At 42.6% G+C, this 23,838-nt stretch overlaps 1 protein-coding gene across 1 annotated transcript in view; it reads right to left on the minus strand.

The window, feature by feature from the left end:
* The window catches only part of stk32a (serine/threonine kinase 32A), a gene marked incomplete at both ends in the record, with an annotated part of 70,500 nt that extends 50,810 nt beyond the window's left edge, over positions 1 to 19,690 (minus strand). Inside the window, 3 exons of the mRNA XM_079247578.1 lie at positions 5,832 to 5,983; positions 13,480 to 13,535; positions 19,639 to 19,690. Of these exons, the coding sequence (XP_079103704.1) occupies positions 5,832 to 5,983; positions 13,480 to 13,535; positions 19,639 to 19,690 (260 nt within the window). The remainder of the gene's footprint in view (positions 1 to 5,831; positions 5,984 to 13,479; positions 13,536 to 19,638) is intronic.
* Between the last annotated feature and the right edge of the window lie 4,148 nt (positions 19,691 to 23,838).

The raw sequence follows: 23,838 nt of genomic DNA on the forward strand, positions 1-23,838 counted from the left end.
ACGTTGTGTAATTTTTTAGTTAAACTTTGTTTTCTTAGCCAATAGTATGGCCCCATATAAGGCATCTTTTTCAAAGCATATTAGTTTAGACATTAAATTTGTGGTTTTAAATCAGCGCTGCATGATGCATCTTCTGACTCATTTTGATGGTCCAGTGACATTTATTATGTAGAATCCTGGAGATACCGCTGCCCAAGCAGGAGAAACAACATTTCAAAACTTTTGTTTTTCAACATCACACTGGCTTTTATTTAGTGAAAAGAGTTAGAGAAAAGAAAATATCCAAGACAGATGCCAAATTAACTGTTGTGAGGGCGTGACTAAGTGAGAAAATCAAAGTTAACTAGTTGGCCTTTAAATTTTGGAGAAAAAAAAAATTATTTGTGTATTGTTTGAAGCAGATCTTTGCATGGTAAAACACACAGATTAGACAGCAGAACAACATAATAAGTATGAAATGGGAAGTAATCACCCATCCTACTATATGATGTCAAATTTATATTTTCAGCTGTGTTGAGCATAATACCAGAAGGAATATATTGATCATCAGTTGGCAGCTGTTGCTGGATGAGTATATAGAGTAGAGTCGCAGTTAGCCATCAGATTAGCTCCTTTACATTGTCTTGAAATGGTGCAGTCTTTTCATTAGCTTTCCTGGCATCAAGCCTGGTCTCTGTGCTCTACTTGTTCTCCTTCATCTTTTCTCTTTGTCTCGCCGGTCCTGTAGTTGCCACATTTTCCTCAGTCTTTCCTGTTTTCTTTCAGTCTCTCTCTGTCCTGCCTCGCATGAGTTTCAGTGTGATCTTGTGATGGCCTCTAAGCACTAAGTCTCATGAGGGAGCATCCTGCATGGAGCTTTTAGAGGCCGAGGCACCCCGGGCCACTTCAGTAATGGATGTCTCAAGAAACCACAAGGGCTCACAAAGCTAATAGTAACATGCTATTACAAAAAGAGTCTCTTTTCCCTTGTCAATGCTAACAGTTTGACATGTGAGGTTACACAGAAGGATGAAATAATACAGGAGCTGGATTATAAAATGTAAAATATACTCAAATATAACTTCTACTGCTGTTAAAAGACTCACAGAGTGTTAAGTAAGATAAGAGATAAGATAAGATAGAGATAAGTAAATGAACTAAACATCCAGCAAATGTTAAGTTATTTACTATTAATCGATGAATCTCGGTAATGCGCACCTAATCACAGACTGGTAAGCACAGAGCAATGCAGTTATAGTGACTACATGCACCCACATAAACACACACTCTGACCACAGCACCTTAGTGAAATGGACTCAGCCAGCCAACCACTCAGACTCTTGACATGTTGGATCAATGCCGACTGGCCTCCAACCCCCCCCTTCTAGCAACACCTCCCTTTGACTGACAACTCCCATCAGTCTGTGTCCAATGTACCATGAGCACACACAAATAGCTGCACTACCGTGCAAATATACGGACACATGTCCCAAATGAGAAGACTGGAAATTTCTGATCCGTAATTTAGTGTCAAAAACATCTTAAATCTGCTATAAATTTATTTAAAATCACAAAACAGTATTTTTTTTCACTTCCATCAGGGTCACATTTTGGCAGAAAAAAAAATTGATTATGATACGTCTCCGTTTTGCCATCCTGGTTTCTGTGATCTTCTATTTTACCAGGTCACCTTGACATGAAGCTAAATCCTTGACACGCTGACATGCTGCTTTCGAGCGTTTGGCAAAGCCTGCAGTGTCAAAATTAAAATCAGGCCTTATTATTTCTTGCAGTACTTGTGAAATCGGAGTCTGCAGTAAAGCTCGTCCTCGCTCACTCATTTCAGTCAAAATGTTTTGACTTGACAATACACAGATCTTCTATACAAGTCTTTTTATGTAAGCAGAAAAGCAGAAGTGCATCTGATTTTTCTTTTCTTTTGTGAGACATTGCCGCATCTTTATTTGATATTCTGAGAGGCAAATGTAAATGAAAAGGGAATGACACTGAACCATGTCTTGTTTTGCACAGACATGTAATGCATTAGTGAGATTACATGAGGGCTGAGGAACAGAAGGATTCCCTGAAGCAAGTAAAGCTTTCACTGCACAGTTTCAAACTTCCTTAATGTACTTTTTTTCTTTCCCTGTTGCAGTTTGTTTAAATAGCTTGTTACATAATTCGTCATTTTTGTCCACAATCTTATACATGGGAGATATTTTTAAATGACTTCAGGTAATTTACTGCTCTCAATCTTTAACATGCATGAGCGGCACATCAGCTGCACATCAACTGCACTTAAGGACTGTATAGCCTGGGTACATGTTCTGCTCATCGCAGCACTATGAGAGGGTTTTTTTTTTGTTTGTTTTGGTTTGTTTGAAACACACAGAGCATAGCAAACCATGGAGAGAGAGGAGGGACAAATGGAGTAATGCCTTGATTCTCCAGCAGCTGGTGTTGAGCCCCAGGATTTCTCACTTTTTCTCTTTCATATCCTCTCTTCTTCTCTTGATGTTCTCTTGAACACATTGGTTGAATCAGCCACTGTTTCAAACAGAATGCGTGTTGATATCCAGTTGCCAGCGTGTGACACTTTGTAAAGTTAAACTAAACTGTAACATGATGCAGCATCCTGGAAGCAAAAATGGTGAAGTGTGGTTTCTCAGCCTCGTGCTGCTGCTGGGGAACAATGACTCCAGGAAGCTTATAGTTCACAAATTTATGAAGTAAAAACCTACATCCATCCACTTAAAGGGGCTCTGTCAGGCTATTTCTAGTTTTCTGAGCATTCTACAGCGTTAGTGTTGAATACTCATCAGACATATGAGTGGCGCTTTTTTTTTTTATTACTTAAACGCATGTTTAAGTTTTTCAGCACGCGATACGTTCAGTTTCCATGGCGACAGAAACAGTTGGTTTTAGAGAGTTTGTTTGTAATGGGAAATTTAAGTGACGTCCCGGCAAAAGGACTCAGTGATTGGTCATCTTCTCTAGGTTGTGCATGTTCACGAGAAGAGAGCCACGCCCACCTTCATTGCTCAGTATAACTACTCCTAGCAGTTGACCAATCAGACGCAGCCTGCAGGCAGACAGGAGGCGGAGCTTTTTTCTGTTCGCTTGTTTCTGGCAGAGGCTGATCTGAGAGGATCAATACAAAATGAATGAATGGGTTTGTGAAAAATGCTTGATTATTTCTTTCCCTTCTGGACTTGCATATTAAAATAAATTTAACTGAAATGTGCATAATAGAGCTACTTTAACAACTTGGTCCAATTCAAGGAAGCTGGAGCCTATCCCAGTAGTCATTGGGCAAGAGGCAGGGTTCACCCTGGACAGATCCATCACAGGGGTCACACAGAATCAAAAAATTCTTAGTTCTTTCTAGCTTATAGAAGAATGCAGTTACTTGGGAAATTTGCACTTTTTGTTACTTAAGTGTAATGATTATGAATCGAAAATCTGTTTGAATGGACAATTGATGCTAGATCGAATCGTCACCCCAAAAATCGAAATCGAATTGAATGGTGAGCTGTTAGATTCACATCCCTAGTAAATATATAGTATATAGTTTAATAGTATAACAGAAGAACTGAACCAGTACACTCAGACACTCTGGGATCAGATATTTACAAAATTTGCATAAAAATAGTTTATGAACCTCAAAGACAATGAAGTCTATTCCAAAAGCAATGAATTCTCACACACGTAGTTTAATATCCATGAACTGAAACATGACTCAAACCAGCATCATGTAGTCTGACGCTTGAACCAGCAATCTTCTTGCCGCGAGGCCACAGTTGTAACCACCATAAAACGCTATATTTTCACTTAAAAATAAACCTATGATTACCTAATCACTTAAAGTACCTACTTCCAGTCGTTGTAGAAATGACTTTTTTGTTTTTTCATTTTGGAGGAAAATTACTGCATGGTTGTTTTGTTCTTTTTGAAGCTAAACTAATGTGTAGGTCATGTGGATGTGCTCAGCACATCCATCACACCAGACAGCACACAGGTAGTTCTTGCTCAGTGACATTTCCCCAAACATAATCCTGCTTTCTGTCTTTGTATACCATACCAGTTAGAACACTGGTAATTGTATCACACCAGTGCAGTGCAAATAAGGACTTCCCCTTTCAGCCTTTATTGCCTTTACTGCCACTTTTGCTGGCACATAAATGTAGTGATCATTTTAAAGGTCATAATTATTTACTTTTGTCTTTTTTTCTTTGATTGTTTTCTTCAGTGCTTTGTTTGTCTGGCTGCAAGGTTTGTGCAGAAAGACATCTGAGGTCATACCCCGTGGTAAGTGCAATGACAGCAAGAGGAGAAGTAAAGTAGAGCAGGTGGTAAAGGAGGGAATACAGTAGGAGAAGAGGAAAAAGAGGAAGGTGACAGAAAACAAGGTGAATAAGGAGGACAGGCTAAACAGCAGTTTTGTGCATGAAACGGGCTCGGTGCACTTCCTACACTTGCAGGTAGTCTCCCCTCCCCACCCCATCTTTGACCTTGAGTGCTTAACACGGGACAATCATAACTTATGCCAACTCAACACAGTGAGAGAGACGGAAAGAGAAGGAGGGTGTGGATGAGTGGGCACAGCGCTGACCGAAGCACATCTCAAGAGGAAATCACCCCCACCCTGGGGGGGGGTTTACACTGCCAGCAGCATTAACTTCCAGCTTTTTTTTTTCTTCCCCTCTTTTTGGCCAGCACAGCATGCAATCAAGCAAGAAAGCAAGCACTGGAATTGTTTGTCTGATGAGTCTGTGCACAGCTCCTCTCTCTAGTTTGCAGTCCTCCTCCTCCGCTGTGAGGATATTTCATGTTTTTTCTGGCCCTCTAAAATCTCCTTCTTTGCTTTAATTTAATCTCATTTGTTCCTGCCAGGGGAGGACTTGATTGTGTTTCTCTTACATTAGTAATTAAAAAGAAAGCTATTGATTCTTCTAACATAGCATACAAAAAAAAAAAAAAAAAAGGTAGACTGAAGCTTAGGGGGGAAAGAGAAGGCAGTGAAGGGAAAGAGTAAAAAACCTGCAGCTGCTTTTGCTTCTCTTTATGTCTGTGGTCAGTTGTGTCTCCTTTTCTGCTCAACAGAAAAGCAGGGTGGCATCTTCTTGTTGAAGAGTGGGAGTGCTTATCAAGAATTAATGACGCCTCTCAGAAGGAAAGTTTAACAAGTCTCACTTGTTCTAATTCCTGGTCCACAGTAAACTCCAGCTTTCAAGAGATGATAAATGAACACCTGATGAGTTATCTGCATTGTCAGTTTAAAAGGCATTGTGCGGTGTTGAGGGAAGGCGTCTCCGAACAACATGCGATGAGGCGAAGAAGGTATTGCCAAGAGAAGACAGTCGTGCTCATAAAAGTTGTGTTTGGATCAGTGAGCAAACCACATTTTCCTTTTAGCAACTTCAAAGGGTGATATGGACATGGATGGATCTTGTAAGTGTTCCTCAGTGGTCAACGCCTTTCTGAATCTGAAGGCTCCATCCGAGACAGTCTCAAACACTTTTTTAGATAGATTATGTTTTTTCATTTGGGTTTGTTCACTCGCTGATTCGATGAGCAGGATGTGATCACTGCTGAACTTAAAAGGGTAACCAAATTCCTAACAAAATCACAGATAATGCTGCTATGGGACAAAAAAGCAGATTTTTGTTGAGATGTGCTGCTAAAACAGCAGGCAGTTTAAGCTACTTTATTGTAGTTTCTGTGTGGAGGTTCTCTAAATTGTGGCATGTTATAAGAAGCATGATAATCTTTATGTACAGTATAATATTAATATAAAGTATAATCTTTACAATTATACTTATACGTATATGTAGAAAAGATTGCAGACTTACCAGAAATTAACCAGGAAAGGATGTTCAAGGTTCTGCATGATCTGCAGCTCTTTCAGGACGTTCCTCACTTCATTCCGCTCCACACATTTTAGCTTGTTCATGTACTTCATGGCGTACATCTTCTTTGTGTCTTTTTTCTGCACAATGCAGACCTGTTGGGATCACAGAAAGATAAAGTTATTTCTGGGCAATGCTTTAGATAAAAGAGAGTCATAAGTTGCTTTTTTTTTGTTTTTGTTGTTTTTGTTGTTATTTGGACGACAGAATTTTCCATAGAAAATTAATAAGTGCCTTAATCATTAGAGTCAGTATGATAAACATGCTGAAATCAGGTATAGCAATAAGCAGCCAGTAATGGTTTCACTGTTAACATCCACTGAGACCAGTTTTGATTTGTTCACGCAGGTGGAAAAAAAACCTAACTTTATGGTCAAAGAACATGTAACCCTATTGGCTGTGAGAGGAACTGCATATGGAGCTTGAAAATTACAACCATTCATGAGACTGTGGTCATTTTCTAACATGACGTAAGTAGTTTTGATTTTCTGCTGCTGGGAAAGCAAAGTCATTGCACGAATTGAACTGTAAGTACATTTTGAACAGAGAAAGTGTGTTCGTGTCAAACGCATCCCATGGCAAAAGGTATATAGTTGAAATAAGTATTAGTAACTACACCATTCACCTCCTCCGTTTTTACTTTTGAGGACTTTTATTTTTTTAGCTTGTTATGCCCTATTTATGCTCAGCACAGAATACCCAGACAGATGGACAGTTTTATCCATCTTTTGTGTTGATTGTGCTCTTAACTAACTATCCATCCATTGATGTAGAATACCAGCAGAAATCAAAGGGGCAGGGTTGAGCTTTAGCTGACACACAGCCATCTAAATTACAAAAAAAAAAAAAAAAAGAAGAAGACAATGAAGAAACCAACAAATAAAAAGCACTCGAAGAAGAAAAAAGGCACAGAAGAAGAAGTTAAGGGAAAACGTCAAGAACAGTAAATCTGGCAAGAACACTCGGAAAGAGGCTGTGTGAGTCTGCAAATACAGCCAACTGGTGTCACCATGGGGAGGGGAAATCTGATCCCACCACTGCCCACTGGTGAATCATTTTATGGTAAAAAAAAAGAAAAAAAAAATTAACTCAGACCTCTGCTTTATTATTATAATTCCATACTTGTCTTTAACCCCCTACAATAATTCTCACAAATCACACTATAATAAATGCTACATATATCAAAATTCTTCTTAATATTTATTCACTTATCTTTTTTAACACTTAAAAAAGAGCCATATATATATATATATATATATATATATATATATATATATATGTATATAATTTGCTGTAATGTGTAAACTCTTCCCTACTGATCTAAACTGAGTTAAAGTTGCCGTTTTGGCTCATATGTAACAGGATGTAAAACGTCCACTTTCTTAGACCAGATATCAGACGTGATTTTGACACTACTGGCTGAGCAGTGCACAAACACTGCCGTGCAATATTAGAGTTTAATAACCTGATGCAATGTCTTTTCATCTTTTGCAGATACAACCACTGTTTATCTTTGCATCCCATCCCTTTATCAGCTGAAGATCATTTTGCTGACGTCTGCAAATGTTAATGACATCAATCCTTTCACCAGATCCTAAAACGGCATATCGCATTTAAAATCTGCTGATTGATATGTTGAAAGAAAATGTGTTTTTTTTCTCTTCAATGTTGCAAGATGTTTTCCATCATTCATTCATGTTTGCCTAAAGCTTTATTGCACGAGACACGTGGAGGATTTGTAACATCTATGCAATCAGAAGAAATGTCGAGCAACTAAGAAGTTTGGGATGAAACTTTGTAAAGAAAGGATTTGTCCTACATCTCTGTGATTGTGAACTGAGTCCTCTCAAGATGTTTCAGCATGCACAAGTTATTGTAATTGAAAACAACATGTTTGCTGTCAGCATGACTGCATATGTCTCATAGTCCAGCTTGTTGTCATTGTTACATATCTAACAGATAGCTACATGAGTATGACATGTTGACATGCGTATTTTCAAATGCAAAGTTCAAATATGCCCTATTTATTCTTAGTTTTCTTGTCTGAGCTGCAGGCATCAATAAAGCATTGATTACTGCTATCTAAAGAGAGTGATCTGTGGACCAGCTGGCACAATTAATCAGCCAAACCCTGATCACATTGCTTCTCGCATTGAGCAGCTTGCCATCTACTGTGATTAGACCGCTTATCTGTTGTAGGACAGCATGTTGATGCTGTGTAGGTCTGTGTTGTGCACAAATGTGTATGAGGGTGTATGCATGTTCCTTATATGAGCTGACAACACTGAGTGCAGATTTTGAATTACTGTGCCATACATGGCTTGACAACTGGAGGGAACATGATTGCTATCACCTTAGGTTTGTTTCTGTGATGCAAGCAAATTATAGGGTAAAGCTCCAGCAGACCGTTTATGACAATATTTCTCAACCATAGAGAGGGTGTCCTATTTTTATGTGACAACATGCACTGCCATATGTAACCATGGATGGGATGTATAGAACATCCATCCATCCATCCATCTTCTGCCGCTTATCCAGGGTCGGGTCGCGGGGGCAGCAGCCTAAGCAGGGAAGCCCAGACTTCCCTCTCCCCAGCCACATTTGCCAACTCTGCGGGGGGGATCCCGAGGCGTTCCCAGGCCAGCCGAGAGATGTAATCCCTCCAGCGTGTCCTGGGTCTTCCCCGGGGTCTCCTCCCCGGGGTCTCCTCCCCGAGGGACGTGCCTGGAACACCTCACCAGGGAGGCGTCCAGGAGGCATCCTGACCAGATGCCCGAGCCACCTCAACTGGTTCCTCTCGATGCGAAGGAGCAGCGGCTCTACTCTGAGCCCCTCCCGGATGACCGAGCTCCTTACCCTATCTCTAAGGGAGAGCCCGGCCACCCTGCGGAGGAAACTCATTTCAGCCGCCTGTATACGAGATCTCGTTCTTTCGGTCACGACCCACAGCTCATGACCATAGGTGAGGGTAGGAACGTAGATCGACTGATAAATCGAGAGCTTCGCCTTCTGGCTCAGCTCCTTCTTCACCACGACAGACCGGCGCAGAGCCCGCATTACTGCAGACGCCGCACCGATCCGTCTGTTGATCTCACGCTCCATCCTTCCCTCACTCGTGAACAAGACCCCGAGATATTTAAACTCCTCCACTTGAGGCAGGACCTGACTTCCGACCCGGAGAGGGCAATCCACCCTATTCCGGCTGAGGACCATGGTCTCAGATTTTGAGGTGCTGATTCTCATCCCAGCCGCTTCACACTCGGCCGCGAATCGCTCAAGCGAGAGCTGGAGATCACGACCAGATGAAGCCAACAGGACCACGTCATCCGCAAAAAGCAGGGACCCAATCCTGAGGCCACCAAGTCGGATCCCCTCACTACGACTTACTACCGGCAATGCGGACCAAGCTCTGACACCTGTCGTACAGGGACCGGACAGCTCGTACAAGGGGGTCCGGTACCCCATACTCCCGGAGTACCCCCCACAGGAGCCCCCGGGGGACATGGTCGAATGCCTTCTCCAGGTCCACAAAGCACATGTAGACTGGTTGGGCAAACTCCCATGCCCCCCCCAGGACCCCAGAGAGGGTATAGAGCTGGTCCACTGTTCCGCGACCAGGACGAAAACCACACTGCTCCTCCTCAATCCGGGATTCGACTATCCAGCGGACCCTCCTCTCCAGGACCCCTGAATAGACCTTACCAGGGAGGCTGAGGAGTGTGATTCCCCTGTAATTGGAACACACCCTCCGGTCCCCCTTCTTAAAAAGGGGGACCACCACCCCAGTCTGCCAATCCAGCGGTACTGCCCCCGATGTCCACGCGATGCTGCAGAGGCGTGTCAGCAAGGACAGCCCCATAGCATCCAGAGCCTTAAGGAACTCCGGGCGGATCTCATCCGCCCCCGGGGCCTTGCCGCCAAGGAGCTTTTTGACCACCTCAGCGACTTCAGCCCCAGAGATAGGAGAGTCCACCCCTGAGTCCACCAGCTCTGCTCCCTCATGGGAAGACGTGTTGGTAGGATTGAGGAGGTCTTCGAAGTATTCCCTCCACCGACCCACAACGTCCTGAGCTGAGGTCAGCAGCTCCCCATCTCCACTGTACACAGTATTGATGGAGCACTGCTTCCCCCCCCTGAGCCGCCGGATGGTGGACCAGAATCTCCTCGAAGCCGTCCGGAAGTCTTTCTCCATGGCCTCGCCGAACTCCTCCCATGCCCGAGTTTTTGCCTCGGCAACGGCCGAAGCCGCATGCTGCTTAGCCCGTCGGTACCCATCAGCTGCCTCCAGAGTCCCACAGGCCAAGAAGGCCCGATAGGACTCCTTCTTCAGCTTGACGGCATCCCTCACTGCTGGTGTCCACCAACGAGTCCTGGGATTACCGCCACGACAGGCACCAACGACCTTGCAGCCACAGCTCCGGCTGGCCGCCTCAGCAATAGAGGCACGGAACACAGCCCATTCGGACTCAATGTCCCCCGCCTCACCCGGGACATGTTCGAAGCTCTGCTGAAGGTGGGAGTTGAAGCTCGCTCTGACAGGGGACTCAGCCAGACGTTCCCAGCAGACCCTCACAACACGTTTGGGCCTGCCAGCTCTGACCGGCTTCCTCCCCCACCATCTGAGCCAACTCACCACCAGGTGGTGATCAGTTGACAGCTCCGCCCCCCTCTTCACCCGAGTGTCCAAGGCATGTGGCCGCAGGTCCGACGATACGACTACAAAGTCGATCATTGAACTGCGGCCCAGGGAATCCTGATGCCAGGTGTACATATGGACGCTCTTATGCTGGAACATGGTGTTCGTTATAGACAATCCATGAAGAGCACAGAAGTCCAATAACAAAACACCATTTGGGTTCAGAGGGGGGGGGGACCATGCCTCCCAATCACTCCCCTCCAGGTCTCACTGTCAATGCCCACGTGAGCATTGAAGTCCCCCAGCAGAACAATGGAGTCCCCAGAAGGAGCACCCTCCAGCACTCCCTCCAAGGACCCCAGAAAGGGTGGGTACTCTGAACTGCTGTTCGGTGCATAAGCACAGACAACAGTCAGGACCCGTCCCCCCACCCGGAGGCGGAGGGAAACTACCCTTTCATCCACCGGGGTAAACCCCAACGTGCAGGCACCAAGCTGGGGGCTGATGAGAATGCCCACACCTGCTCAGCGCCTCTCACCATGAGCAACTCCAGAGTGGAAGAAGGTCCAGCCCCTCTCGAGGGTACTGGTTCCAGAGCCCAAGCCATGCGTCGAGGTGAGTCCAACTATATCTAGTCGGAACCGCTCAACCTCGCGCACAAGCTCAGGCTCCTTCCCCACCAGAGAGGTGACGTTCCACGTCCCTAGAGCCAGCTTCTGCAGCCGGGGATCGGACCGCCAGGGTCCCCGCCCCTTGCTGCCGCCCAGCTCACATTGCACCCGACCCCTACGGCTCCTCCCGCAGATGGTGAGCCCACGGGAGGTGGGGCCCATGTAACCCTTTCGGGCTGAGCCCGACCGGGCCCCATGGGCGAAGGCCCGGCCACCAGACGCTCGCTCTCGTACCCCGCCTCCAGGCCTGGCTCCAGAGGGGGGTCTCGGTAACCCGCGTCCGGGCAAGGGAACATTCATGCCCAGGTTGGTCGTCATCATAGGGGTCTATGAGCCGTGCTTGGTCTGGTCCCTCCCCTAGACACCTGTTTGCCATGGGTGACCCTACCAGGGGCATAAAGCCCCCGACAACATAGCTGCTAGGATCTTCGGGACGCACAAACCCCTCCACCACGATAAGGTGACGGCTCAGGGAGCCCATGGGGCCCGGTCGGGCTCAGCCCGAAAGGGTTACATGGGCCCCACCTCCCGTGGGCTCACCATCTGCGGGAGGAACCGTAGGGGTCAGGTGCAATGTATAGAACAGTATAAATTTAAAACTAAAGCTGTATGCATCCACCAAGGCAGATAAGTGCAAATGGTTTTCAAACGATTCATCCTCTAGAAAATCTTCTAGACACCAGATTTATGTGTCAGCGTTTGAATATAAAAGGAAATGGAAACGAGAGCAAACAAAGAGCTTGATGTGACTGAATGTGGAGCTGAGACACAACAAAACAAGTAAAGCAAAGTAAAAGCTAACTATTGTGTTTGGCTGTCTTGGCTCCACAATCACAAACATAATCACAAACAATCACAAACCTCAGACTGGAAAAAAACATCTGAGGCTTTCTGTAAGTTCAGAGCATTTTGGCAGAATCTGAATTTTTTTCCAACAACATCAGAGCAGCTGTGCACATATCAAAGCGTTAAAAGCAGCTGCAGTCATCTCTAACACTCTGAAAATATGTCTCTAATAAGGCTTATTAACAGTTTGCACACATGACTCATGATGCAGCTAAATTATGTAATTTACACCCCAATATCAAAACAAATAAATACGATGATAATAAATGGTCTGGAATATTTGTAAGATAGAAAAAAAAAATCTTTCTACATTTGTCATTTTAAACACTTTATGTTTTATTTTCGTTTGTTTTTGTTTATTAACACACTCTTAATGCCATCAGCCACACTCTCTGTAAGAAAGCCAAAGAGATCATGTAGGTCTCAAACATCTGGTCAATGGGAACAAGTTGCTACTACTATTAGTGTCACATTTTGCTCATTTCAGCTTTGGAAAATAAATATTTTTTACGTCTAACTGCATATTTGGGCCAAAAAAGCTTTTGATGTGTTTGTAAAAAAATAAATAAGAATAAACATGAAGAGTGAAAATATGAAAGACTTTATTAAAAAGCCCCCTTGGAGGGTTTTGATTGTGTGTCACTTTTAAGATATCCATATGTCGCTGCAAATCCTAAGCACATGTAAACATTCTTAACAAAAATATCTGTGTCAGATATTATTCCATAACCGGTCATATGCAATTAATTTAATATCAGTCATATGCTCTTAGAGTTAGTTATAGTCTAGACATCCATTAGTTATGTTGCAATAGGGATGAGCATCTTCTGAGTTGGAGTCTGGATGTACGGGACCCAACCGTCCAGGTTATGCTTTTATGCTCTTATAGTTATGGGTAGTCTAGCCAACCATTACGTATGTAACAATGGGGACGTCACCTGATGCACTGAGATGTACCCCACTCCATTTCTCTAATGTATTAACGTATAAATTTATGACAGTGTTGCCATCTTTAACATATTTTTCTTTTTTCCGCAGGTCTTCCTGAATAAGTGCAGTTATACATGTTGATCTGTCTTTCCCGTCCTCTCCACCCCAACCAGTCGAGGCAGATGGCTGCCCTCCCTGAGCCGGGTTCTGCTGGAGGTTTTCTTCCTGTTAAAAGGAAGTCTTTTCCTTCCCACTGTCGCCTTGTGCATGCTCAGGATGGGGGATTGGATCGAAGTCATGATTCGATGCAATCAGTTGGTTCTATTATAGGATATGTATGAATTGGCTTGAAATGATGTGTATGCAAAGTGCTCTGTGACAACATTGTTGTGAAGTGGAGCTATACAAATAAAGCTGAATTGAACTGACTTGAATTATTAGGTGCACATTTTACTGTATCATTGCAGATGGCTTCAGCCGTCTTCAGACTGAGAAATTTTTAACTTACCTTTCCAAAACTTCCTTTTCCTATTGCTCTCAAGATCTGGAAATGGTCAAAGTTGACTGCAAGGTGAAAAAGAAGAAAAAAAGACAATTAAAATCTACACAGAACTGGAAACAGAATTTAAAATCTTGAATATTATAATATTATTTACAGCATATTGTTCTTATTCTCATATATAATTGGTTGTTAATGGTACTGATACTTGGTCTGAAAACTTGTCAAGTTGTCTTTAATGTAAATAAAAAATACAATGCTGAGATCTGAAAATTGCAGCATAAAGGCATCATTTAATCTTATTTTTATTTCTTTTTTCTCCTTATAATTTTTCCATATGTGAATTGTGAATTCAATGCTAGTCCCCCATTTGACTAAGAAAATTGCGCAATGCTATGTATAAATGAATGAAAGAATGAACAAATATACATAAATACACAGCAGTCACACTGAATCAGACTAGTTTGCGGTGAGTAAGTGACATGCCTGGCTATTATGTAGCATCTCTTTGGGATTGTGTTTCCATAAACATAGTAGAAAATGGGAAGAGGTTCCTAATACGTATTTGTTGCAAATAGGTATTAAGAGTTTTCTTTAAAATAATGAATTAATCGTTTATGGATTCAATAAGCCATGATAAATTCATTTTAATACAAGCAGAGAATCTCTGTATAAAGAACAGGGCTGAAAACTGGCACTGAATTTCTATAAACCTGAGGCTCTCATGTGAAACTGTGTCCAAAAAACGTTGCAGCTCTGATTCTGTGTTATGACTCGCTGCATGAGCTCAGGAACACAATCTGAGCACAATCAGTGAACACAGTCCACTGCCGCATCCACATATGCAAGTTAAACCATGAAAAACGCAAAGAAACACATAGAAAAGCCAGAAATAGTTTCGTTTTTTTTTTCCACTGAGCCAAAGCTCATTAAAGATGCACTGGAGTGAAGTGGAAAACCATCCTGAGGTCTGAGAGATTAAAATTTTACATTCTGAGTGGAAATTATAGACATTGCATCCAAGAGAAAAGGGACCATCCAGCTTGACATCAGTACACAACAAAACGTTGACATCTATGCAGCCAATCTGTATAACAACATGTGCTGCCATTCAGAGGATGTCTTACAAGGTAGGTCAAGCTGATTTCAGCAGCACAGTGCCAAATCACATTCTACATGTTTAAGAAGAATAATTCAATAAAAACACCAGGTATTTTACGATGAATACTGGGCTTGTTGAGCAGCGGGAAAGGCTAACTTACATAAGAATTGACATTATTTCACTTTTAAAACATAAACACTCATTCTGAACATCTTTAAAATGGCAACTTTAGCTTTTTTTCAGCATCATAAAAACAAATCTGAATTTACCTCTGAACAAGAAACAGTGTTTGCTACAATAACAGGTCAAAGCAGACCTTCCCAGTGTAAAAGTCTGTTTACACATGCACGGCTTTAGAAAGGAAACTGGGTCACTGAAGCATTATTAATGGAAAGAGTTGAAAGTTAAGTTATAGACGGTTCATTAAGGCTCGCTGATAGCCCATTCAACAATACTCCACTAGAGCTGATGTAGTTGAAGGTCTCCGGGGCAACAAGAAGTCGCTGACATTATGCGGTAGAGACATGAATAACCTTCAGCACAAAGACGTCATGTATGACCGCTGCATGATTCTTCATAGATGTCAAAAGCTATCCTTGTAGGAGCCTTCCAGCTTTTACTTTACATTGTTATCATGTCTCTCTCTTTCACACACACGCAAACACACACACACACCCTATCATCATCACTCCCTATCTCACTCTCCTCCATCTATCAGCAACATTTATCGCCAATTGGAACCGGATGGGGCTGTTTGTTTCTCGCTGTCATGACAACGAGGACAGACGGTTTTTCCCTCTCCACCGTTTCCCCGAGGATGAAACAGCTGCTGCCCACTCTTTGTACTCATTTGAAGACACACACACACACACACACACACACACACACACACTCAGATGATGCCACACAAACATTAACAACGGCAGCCCAAAACATTATCGAAAACACACATTTATTGCACATATAGTGCTGACTTAAAACATTACCTGCCTCTACTGCAGCAGAATGGCACACACACACACACACACACACACACACACACACCTTCTGCCTGCATCCACTGGATCTATTGGATGTGACAGTTAATGTTATGCTCTGTTAGTCACGTATTACTGGCACTTCCTTGTCTCACACTATCTGTGCTGGAGTGTTTACACAACCTGCGCTGATGAGGTCCATTTGAGGCCAGTTCTTGAACCCACACATCACACACACACATGTGTGCAAAGATTTAGAGATGCCACTGTGTAAACTCAGTATATACAAAGGACCAGATCTTTTTTTCTGTCATTTCACTGCAGAACTGCTTTATGATTCTGTCCTGATTGAGGTTTCCGAGTCAGCAGACAGAGGAGAGGGAGGAAAGTCTTATTTTACTTTAACGTGGTGTTTTAAATGATTGGCACATGAGTAATAGCTTGTAATGATCGACATCTGCACATTAGTGGAATTGACACATTGACAGCCTTCCTGTGGTTTAAACCAGCTGAGGACATCATGTGACTGTGGACCTCATCTGCTGGTTCAATCTGAATTTGACTGACACAAGTTAATCAGATTAGATTCAATCAGTTTAGACTGAACTATCAAACTGAACTAATTAATCTAAGAAAAAAAAAAATCATACTTTTTCAGCTAAATGATGATGGAGTATGCATGGACATCCATACTGCCACAGTCACAAATACGTAGTTCGATTCTTGAAAGCAGACTGTTCAGTTCTTAAAATAGACGAGCTATCCAGATTTAGCAGGCAGTACTGAAACCAGAGTTAACAGTACATCTGGATGAGACTTCTCAGCAGTGGATTAAAGCACATCTGGTGCTCCAGTGAGAATTCATGCCAGTAAGCATATTGGATTTACTCAAAATAAAGTGCTTTTGTTCAGACTTGTGAAGGAGCATGTCACCCCCCTTGCAGTTATCTGCATCGCTGATCTGTTTTAGAAAACCAGCTGAGATGCAAATATTTACTTTTTATAATGCATCTGATATATAAATTTTTTTTTTTTAACATACTCAGCCTTTTTACCTCATTGCAGGTAGTTTCAGGTGTCATCCAGCAATGGAACTGAAATAGTGAGCGCACATTGGCGGATTCAGCCTAAATACAATGCCTCTGACATGTACCCACATCTGCTACTACTTCATTTAATTTAAAAAAAAATATCTATTTTGTCCTCTTTTTAATGTCATACTGTCATCTCACAAATCTTGTAAATAAGTAATTATTTTAAAATTCCTTAAATCTTTTAGAACATTGTTGGTATTCCCCCTCACCCAAATTTCTTTACTTCAATTATGTCATCCTCCATTGTACTGTAAAATAAAGAAAGCAACAATAAAGTAAAAAAATAAATCTTCCTAAAGTTATCATTTGAAGACAAACAAATATAAAAAAGACAGTAAAAAATAGAATCATAATTAACTTTTTTTTTTTGTCTTTGGACAGTTAAATCCGCACATCGCACATGGCATCGCCACATCATTGCAATACAGTGCACGCTTTAATCTTCTGCTGGGGCGCTTTCTGTGTGCATATCCTCCCTGTTTGTGAGTGGCTTCTCTCTGGATACTTCTGCTTCTTTGCACAGTCCAAAAACATGTTTGTTAGGTTAATTGATGTCACTTAATTCTCCCTAGGAATGAATGTGAGTGCAAGTAGTTGTCTGTCTCTTTGTGCTGCAACGATGTTTCCAAGGTGTGTCCTGCCTTAGCCGCAGCAGGGAGAAGCTCCGGCCACCCCTTCCTGCTACCCCTGCATTAGAATGAGCAGGTATAAAACAACAGATGGTGTTATGGATCAACTGAACTAAAAAAAAAAAAGACTTAAATAACGCTATCATTTTGCACAGATGGAAGTGTCTGACAGCAGAGACAGAATCAAACTCCTTCGCCGTTTTGGAAACCATATGCTGTAAAGACGGAGTATGACGGAACAATCTCATCTGTTTCATCACTCATCTTGAACGTAACATCTCATTGTCCTTTCTGGTCCCACTGATACCTCCTCATTCCTCTGACATGGACACCTGTAACTCAGCTGATGGTCCTACAGTGATGGAACATCAGCATTTAAGCGGTTGCTCAGGCAACCGTAACAGAACCTGGGGGTCCGCGCGCAGGTTGCATTGTGCACAGAATCTAGTTAGCAGTAAACAGGGTCTGTTGGTTGCATAAGGCAACACATGCAAAGACACACGATGTGCAAACACTCGTCTCTGGGGGGACAGACATGTCATGACAGAGTTCACCTTCAGGCACACACCTCGGTGTACATCGGCTGACTGGTTGTAGAAAAACACTCATGTGTCATTTTTCCTTTCACAACATTTGACTTTTGATCAATTTAGCTACTTTTGACGTATTAAACAATTTATTGTGTTTGTGTTTTACTGCCATCGCCATTTAAATTTAGTTTTTCTCTCAACAGATATAATATGTAATATTTATAAAAATGTCTCGTATTTTTAAAAAATCCGATGAACAAGATTAGTTTAGTAAACGACCCAAATTTCTTTATTTCAACCACGTTATGAATTTATGAGCTTTACATCAATAACCTGTTTTTGAAACGTCGGCATGTACTGATGCAGCACAAGCACACAAAGCTTAACGGCAGAATTAACAAATAAAAAAAAAAAAAAAAAGAAAGCCATGTTGCCCGGATCACTTTGCAGTGACAGTGAAAATTCAATTTGCATTTTTATTGCTACTCAGAGGAGTGACTTCATGATGGGAGTTAATATGGATACTCAACATGCAGACAGCTGACACTTGTCAACAGATGCTTTAGTTCGGAGACAAGCAGGTCAACGTTGTTTAGGAGCTTTTGTGTGTGTTTTAAGGACAGCCGAAATCCCTCCATATAACTTAACTTTGTCCCTGTTTACATTTTCACCAAGTTGCCTTACTCCTCCTCATCCTCCCCCTATCTGACCTCCAAAAAGGAGAATCCTCTTCTCCGCCTCTGCTTTCTGACGTCTGACTCCGAGTTTCATCAGCAGGAAGTTTACTTTATTACTTAATTCAAATGTCACCTTTCTGAATCCGCCCACACTTTTTTTTCTGAGAGAAGAAGTCAGCGAAGGTGCACTGTTGCATCAACTCTTAGTTCAGAGGAGCTCTGAGCGACATTTCCAGAACGGCATACCAGATGACTAAGCAGCATGGTCAACCATGAACAATGACTAATGCTTTGAATGAAGTTGACGACAGTAAAAATTTTACAAAAAGAGACAAAATAAAATAAGAGAAATAAATATATGTGTCATGCAGAAAACTAAGATTCAGGGTTGAACAAACAAAGTAAACACATTTATAATTGTAATTGTGCAGTCTGGGCTCTGATGTGCAACTTCAAAACAAGAAAGAAATACATCAGACGGTGTGGTATGACATGGTACATTAAATGAAAAAAAAAACAAAAACTGGGAAAGCCACTTTGCTGGTGACTAAATCACTGACTCGTGTATTACTGACTTATTTGAAGTCTTTGGGTTGCAGCCAGAATAGAATTCATTTCAGGGATCAATAAAATCACAATGTATTATCTAGCCAAGACACGCAGAAGGAAAATTAATTCAGATGTAGAGCCTTTCCAATCAAACCTCTTTTGATGCTGACCTTGGTTACTTTCAGTCTGACAAAGATGTATAATATAGGAGGCTGGCACAAGTCAGGCAATCAATGACAAGATATATGAAGAAGATGACTTAGATATTTAAGAACATTGGTAAATATGTGTGTATTAGTGAGTAAATCTGAGGCTCAGAAAACTAACTTTTTGATTCCCAACTGCATGCATCTTTGCAATCTTTGAGTTTGTTCATTCTGTGATTGTGTGCATCAAAGGGGTTTTCCTCCTCGGCGCTGCTGAGGAAGGCTGCTTTCAGACCTAATCAGCTTTACAACCATTAACTGGAAGTGCTTTTAATCTTGTCAGGTAGAAATAACACTTGGCTCAGTCGGCAGAAAAGATGCTAATTTCTGCTAAGTGACCGATCATAAAGTCACTTTATGCAAAAAAACAACAACAAAAAAAAAAAAAACCCCACACAACTCACCTTCGTCTGTGTCGCCTGTCACAGGAGTCTTGCTGGACTGTCCGAGCCCCATGACTGCTCCTCTTACAGATCTTCCTGTTCTGCTCACCTCAACCCAGAATAAAAAAGCTCTCCTTCATAGCCTGGTCAATAACTTAACTCTCACACACACACGCACACACATGCACACACTCTCGCTCTCTCTATAGTGCTGGATTCTGTTTTTGCTGACTTAAAGAGGTCCCGTCTTCCTCTTAACTCTCCACCTTGACAAAACCACACATCACTGCACACGCACAAACCGAATAAAAAAAAGGGCTGGAGGGGGAATGAGGTCCAAAGCCACTGATGTGCAGACACACTCACACACTTTCTCACACTCAGAAACACTGCTTGTTCTCTCTTCAGTGCTGCTCAGATAAATGCAGGCAGATGATCGACTCTTTCCAACCAGGAGGAGGAGGAGGAGGTTGATGATGAGGAGGAGGGCGGTTGGTGATGTGCTTGTGGCTCTGACCCTCTGGTGACTAAGAGTTTAACCTGTGAGAAGAGGCAGAGAAACACGACATCACCAGCAGATTCAGGGGAAAACGGGATGCGGAGAATGAAAAAGCTAAAAGGCAGAACTTCTCCGATACAGAATGTGAATCTCCACTAAAAGATATGAAACTTACACAGAAGTCAGCTTGACTAAACATCAGCAGCTTCCCTTCTTTCTCTCCTCCTCCATCGCCTCCTTTGTCTGCTATCTATCAATTATTTAACTTTCATATTTAATCAGAGGCACATCCCACAGGAACCCTGTCTACAGGGTATGTCTGATTAATCGTAGGCTCCCTTTTCCCGCCGATCAACGACGCACAACTAGAAGCTTTAGGATTTACAGTTGGATGGTGGTTATTTGCTGTAAATGAAAATCCTTTGGACTGCCTTCACACATTTTGTACCAATGCAAGAAAAAGGCGCCGCTGCCTCCTGGGAGCCTGTAGGTAAACATTTGGGTTTCTTTTATAGTATATTATCATAAATCACAAGATGATTTGGAGTCAGTAGAATCATAAAACATCTAAATACAAATGTTTGAGCTTTAGTGAAGAGTGAGTGGCAGGTTGTCAGTGAATGACTAAGTTGAGCTTCATTATTGGGCTTGACAGGTAAAGTCTGCACATTTAGTCGTGAGGTGAGTAGTAATTGTCATTTTCAAAACTGCGTGATAAGGTCATCCCAGCACGTCTCAACACCCTCTGGGGTTAAATGAAATATTCACAAACTAGTGTGGGAAGGCGCAGTGCTCAGCTCCCCGCAGAGGACACTGCGCTCGGAGCCCCTTATCTGATGAAAAAAGGGGGGAACATGCGCTGCATAGAAAGTAACCCCCATCTCCTCCTCCTCTCTCTCCTCCCTGCATCCCTCCATGCAGGGCAGCTGCGGGCACCTACCTTCTGAAAACTGCCGCTTAGTTAAGCATGGCACCATTTCCAGTCTGGTTTTGCTGCAGAGATGTTGAACCACCTGTCCGGTCCGGTGCGGATCGGACGGACGACGCAGTCGGGACACTTGCCACCCGAAATAAACGACACCGTGCGGGGGGGAGACGTTACTTGCGGGAGGCGGAGACGGCGTGCAATGCGAAATCCCGCACGTATAGTCTGTGAAGGACGAGAGGCAGCAGAAGCGGTGGTTTAGGAGGCGAGTTGCGCTGCGCCGATGCGCGTCTGACCTCCACGTCGCCGCCTGTGTGACGGGCTGGCCACCACAGCCGTGCGTCTGGGGAGGCACGTCCCATAAGCTGCCCGTCAGATCTGCTGGATTTGTGGGGCTGAAGCTTCCGTATTGCTGGCTTGCATGTAACACAGAGTCCCCAGTGTATTTCCCACAGGGGTGAAACGCACACTATGCCATGTGTTTTTCCTGGAACATAACAATCCAGAATGATCACAGACACTTTTTTTTAGCCTCTATGGAGTTTCTCCTTCAGCTCACAAGCATTGTGATTGTCTCTGACCTTTTAGAGTCAGATAAGACTAATTTTCCCCAAAATGACGTCATATTTATGACTTTCGATTGAGAAACGTTTTAAAATTTAAGTTAATTTCATCCAAAACTGCCACCAAATGGGTTGCTTTAGAACAGCGCCTCCTACAGCTCACATTGAGGTGACACTTGTGAACATAACTTGTCAGACTAAAACAACAACAAAAAAATCTTTTACTCTGGTGCCCCAATGAGGCAAAAGCAAAATCCAGTCCTTTGGGTTTTTACCTCTGTTTTAAAGAGCTTAAGAGTCTCCTGTGTCTTTTAAGAGTCATGTGGGTTATTGTAGCACTTCATCCAGCGTAATGTGGGAAGCATTTTGGATTGCTTTATGAACCATCAATTTATTTTCTGAACCGCTCAGTCCAGTTACAGGTCACAGGAAAGTTGGAGCCATCCCAGCAGTGTGAGAGGCAGGGTACACCCTGGACAGGTCGCCACTCCATCACAGGGCTTTATGAACACTTGAATATAACCTTAAAGTTATAGAATAAATAATAATTATATGCTTACAGGAAAACTGTTCGGTTTTGTACGCCTGAAACATGTCTTTACCCAGTTACATGACACTGATCTTCCATTTGTGTTTGTGTATTTGCATCTTTTAGGGTGTTTGTGTCTTCAGTTTAGTCATTGTCACTGTCAGCTTCTCTTTTTTTTTTTAAACACACTCTGTCCTTAACCACTCATTGGGAGTTACTTACTCTTCGGCTTAAAAAGGGTGAATCATGAGTTTCGTCAAACTACTTGAATTTGAAGCACTATACAGATAAAAGACAGCAGGAGTCAGCCGTTCCCTTGACAACTGCCACGTAAAGAAGTCCTTTCAAATTGTGTTTCTCGTCTCTATAACTCATTTGCAGTGCTGTACACCAGAAAACGTGCCCGCTGCAGTGGAATTTGCTGCCTTTTAGGGCCCAAAACTCTTCAGTCCTTTCTCTCATCATATATCAACTTGTGCAGCCATTAACTTCGAAGTGTAGAACACACCCATCTATTATAAGGACTGCAGTCACCTGTGTCCCCTGTTAATTGTGCAGGCCAAGGTCAAGAGGAGAATAGCTGAGTGGTCGGACTGGAGCGGGGTGTGTGACGGATATGCTTACAGTGCACACTGCTCATATTTTTCCCCTTTGTGCTACTCCTTCATGCCAAGACAGTCTCTGTGCGGGCCATCCATCTTCATGCAGCAAAGGATCTCAGTACTCAATAAAAAGTGACGAGCATCACTCAGAACCAGGCCAGTCCCTGACTGGGCAGTTGGCAGCATCAGGAGGTCTGCTTGTCTTTTAGTCGAAGTGAGCGATGACGGTGTCGTATCACACCTGGACAGAGATGAACCAAAGCTGCTTTACATGCAGGGAGCCTCTGCGTGTGTCAGCTCTGTCCTAGTTTTTCTACGTGAAAGTATTTCTTGAGCAATGTGAAGAAAATCAGTCTTGTTAAGTCTTGTTTGGAATAGAATCCATTTTCATTTAAGGAGCGGTGACTTTCAGCATGATGCAAAACAAAAAAAAAAAAAAAAGAAAACATCTGGGTTGAGGAGAGAAGTCTTGGAAATTAGCCCCACCTAGTGTGGTGAAGAGAGAAAACATGTGAGAGCAGCGAGTATGAGAGGTTTTGCAAGAGCAGACATGTTTTTTTTCACATGTTAATAGATGTTCTGTTGTTTAAACCAATGTAATTTAGTTTTATTCAGTTTAATTAGACTGTGGGCAGTTCATCACCTCTCTTTCAGGGGGATTTTAGAGCTATTGCATACACTTCAATTGTAATAAAAGTGGATTTTAGTTTTGGAAGAAAACACTGAAACAATGCTGCACCACCACTGCAATGCTGGTTCAGTCCATAACAACTATCTGAACCCAGTTTGATGAGTTTTGTTCATATGACACACTGCATTACAAACAAGTTGTGTTTGGAAAGATTCTACTTTAAATTTACCTATTTTATTTCTCAAATACATTCTGAGTCCTACAACAAAAAGAAAAGTATATGTTATATCATATTTTTTTCATAGAAGTTCAGAGCTAGTTCTGTATTATTCCAAAGTATTATGATCCACATTTATTCTGTTTCCCCCTTTTTTTTATTTGTGCTACGTGTCATCTTTATTTATCACAGTATCACATACACTGATATTTACACTTTAAGAGATGTTGCACGTGTTTCCTTTATAATGCATCC

The sequence above is a fragment of the Telmatherina bonti genome (assembly GCF_933228915.1).
Source record: "Telmatherina bonti genome assembly, chromosome: 10".
NCBI classification, from domain to species: domain Eukaryota; kingdom Metazoa; phylum Chordata; class Actinopteri; order Atheriniformes; family Telmatherinidae; genus Telmatherina; species Telmatherina bonti.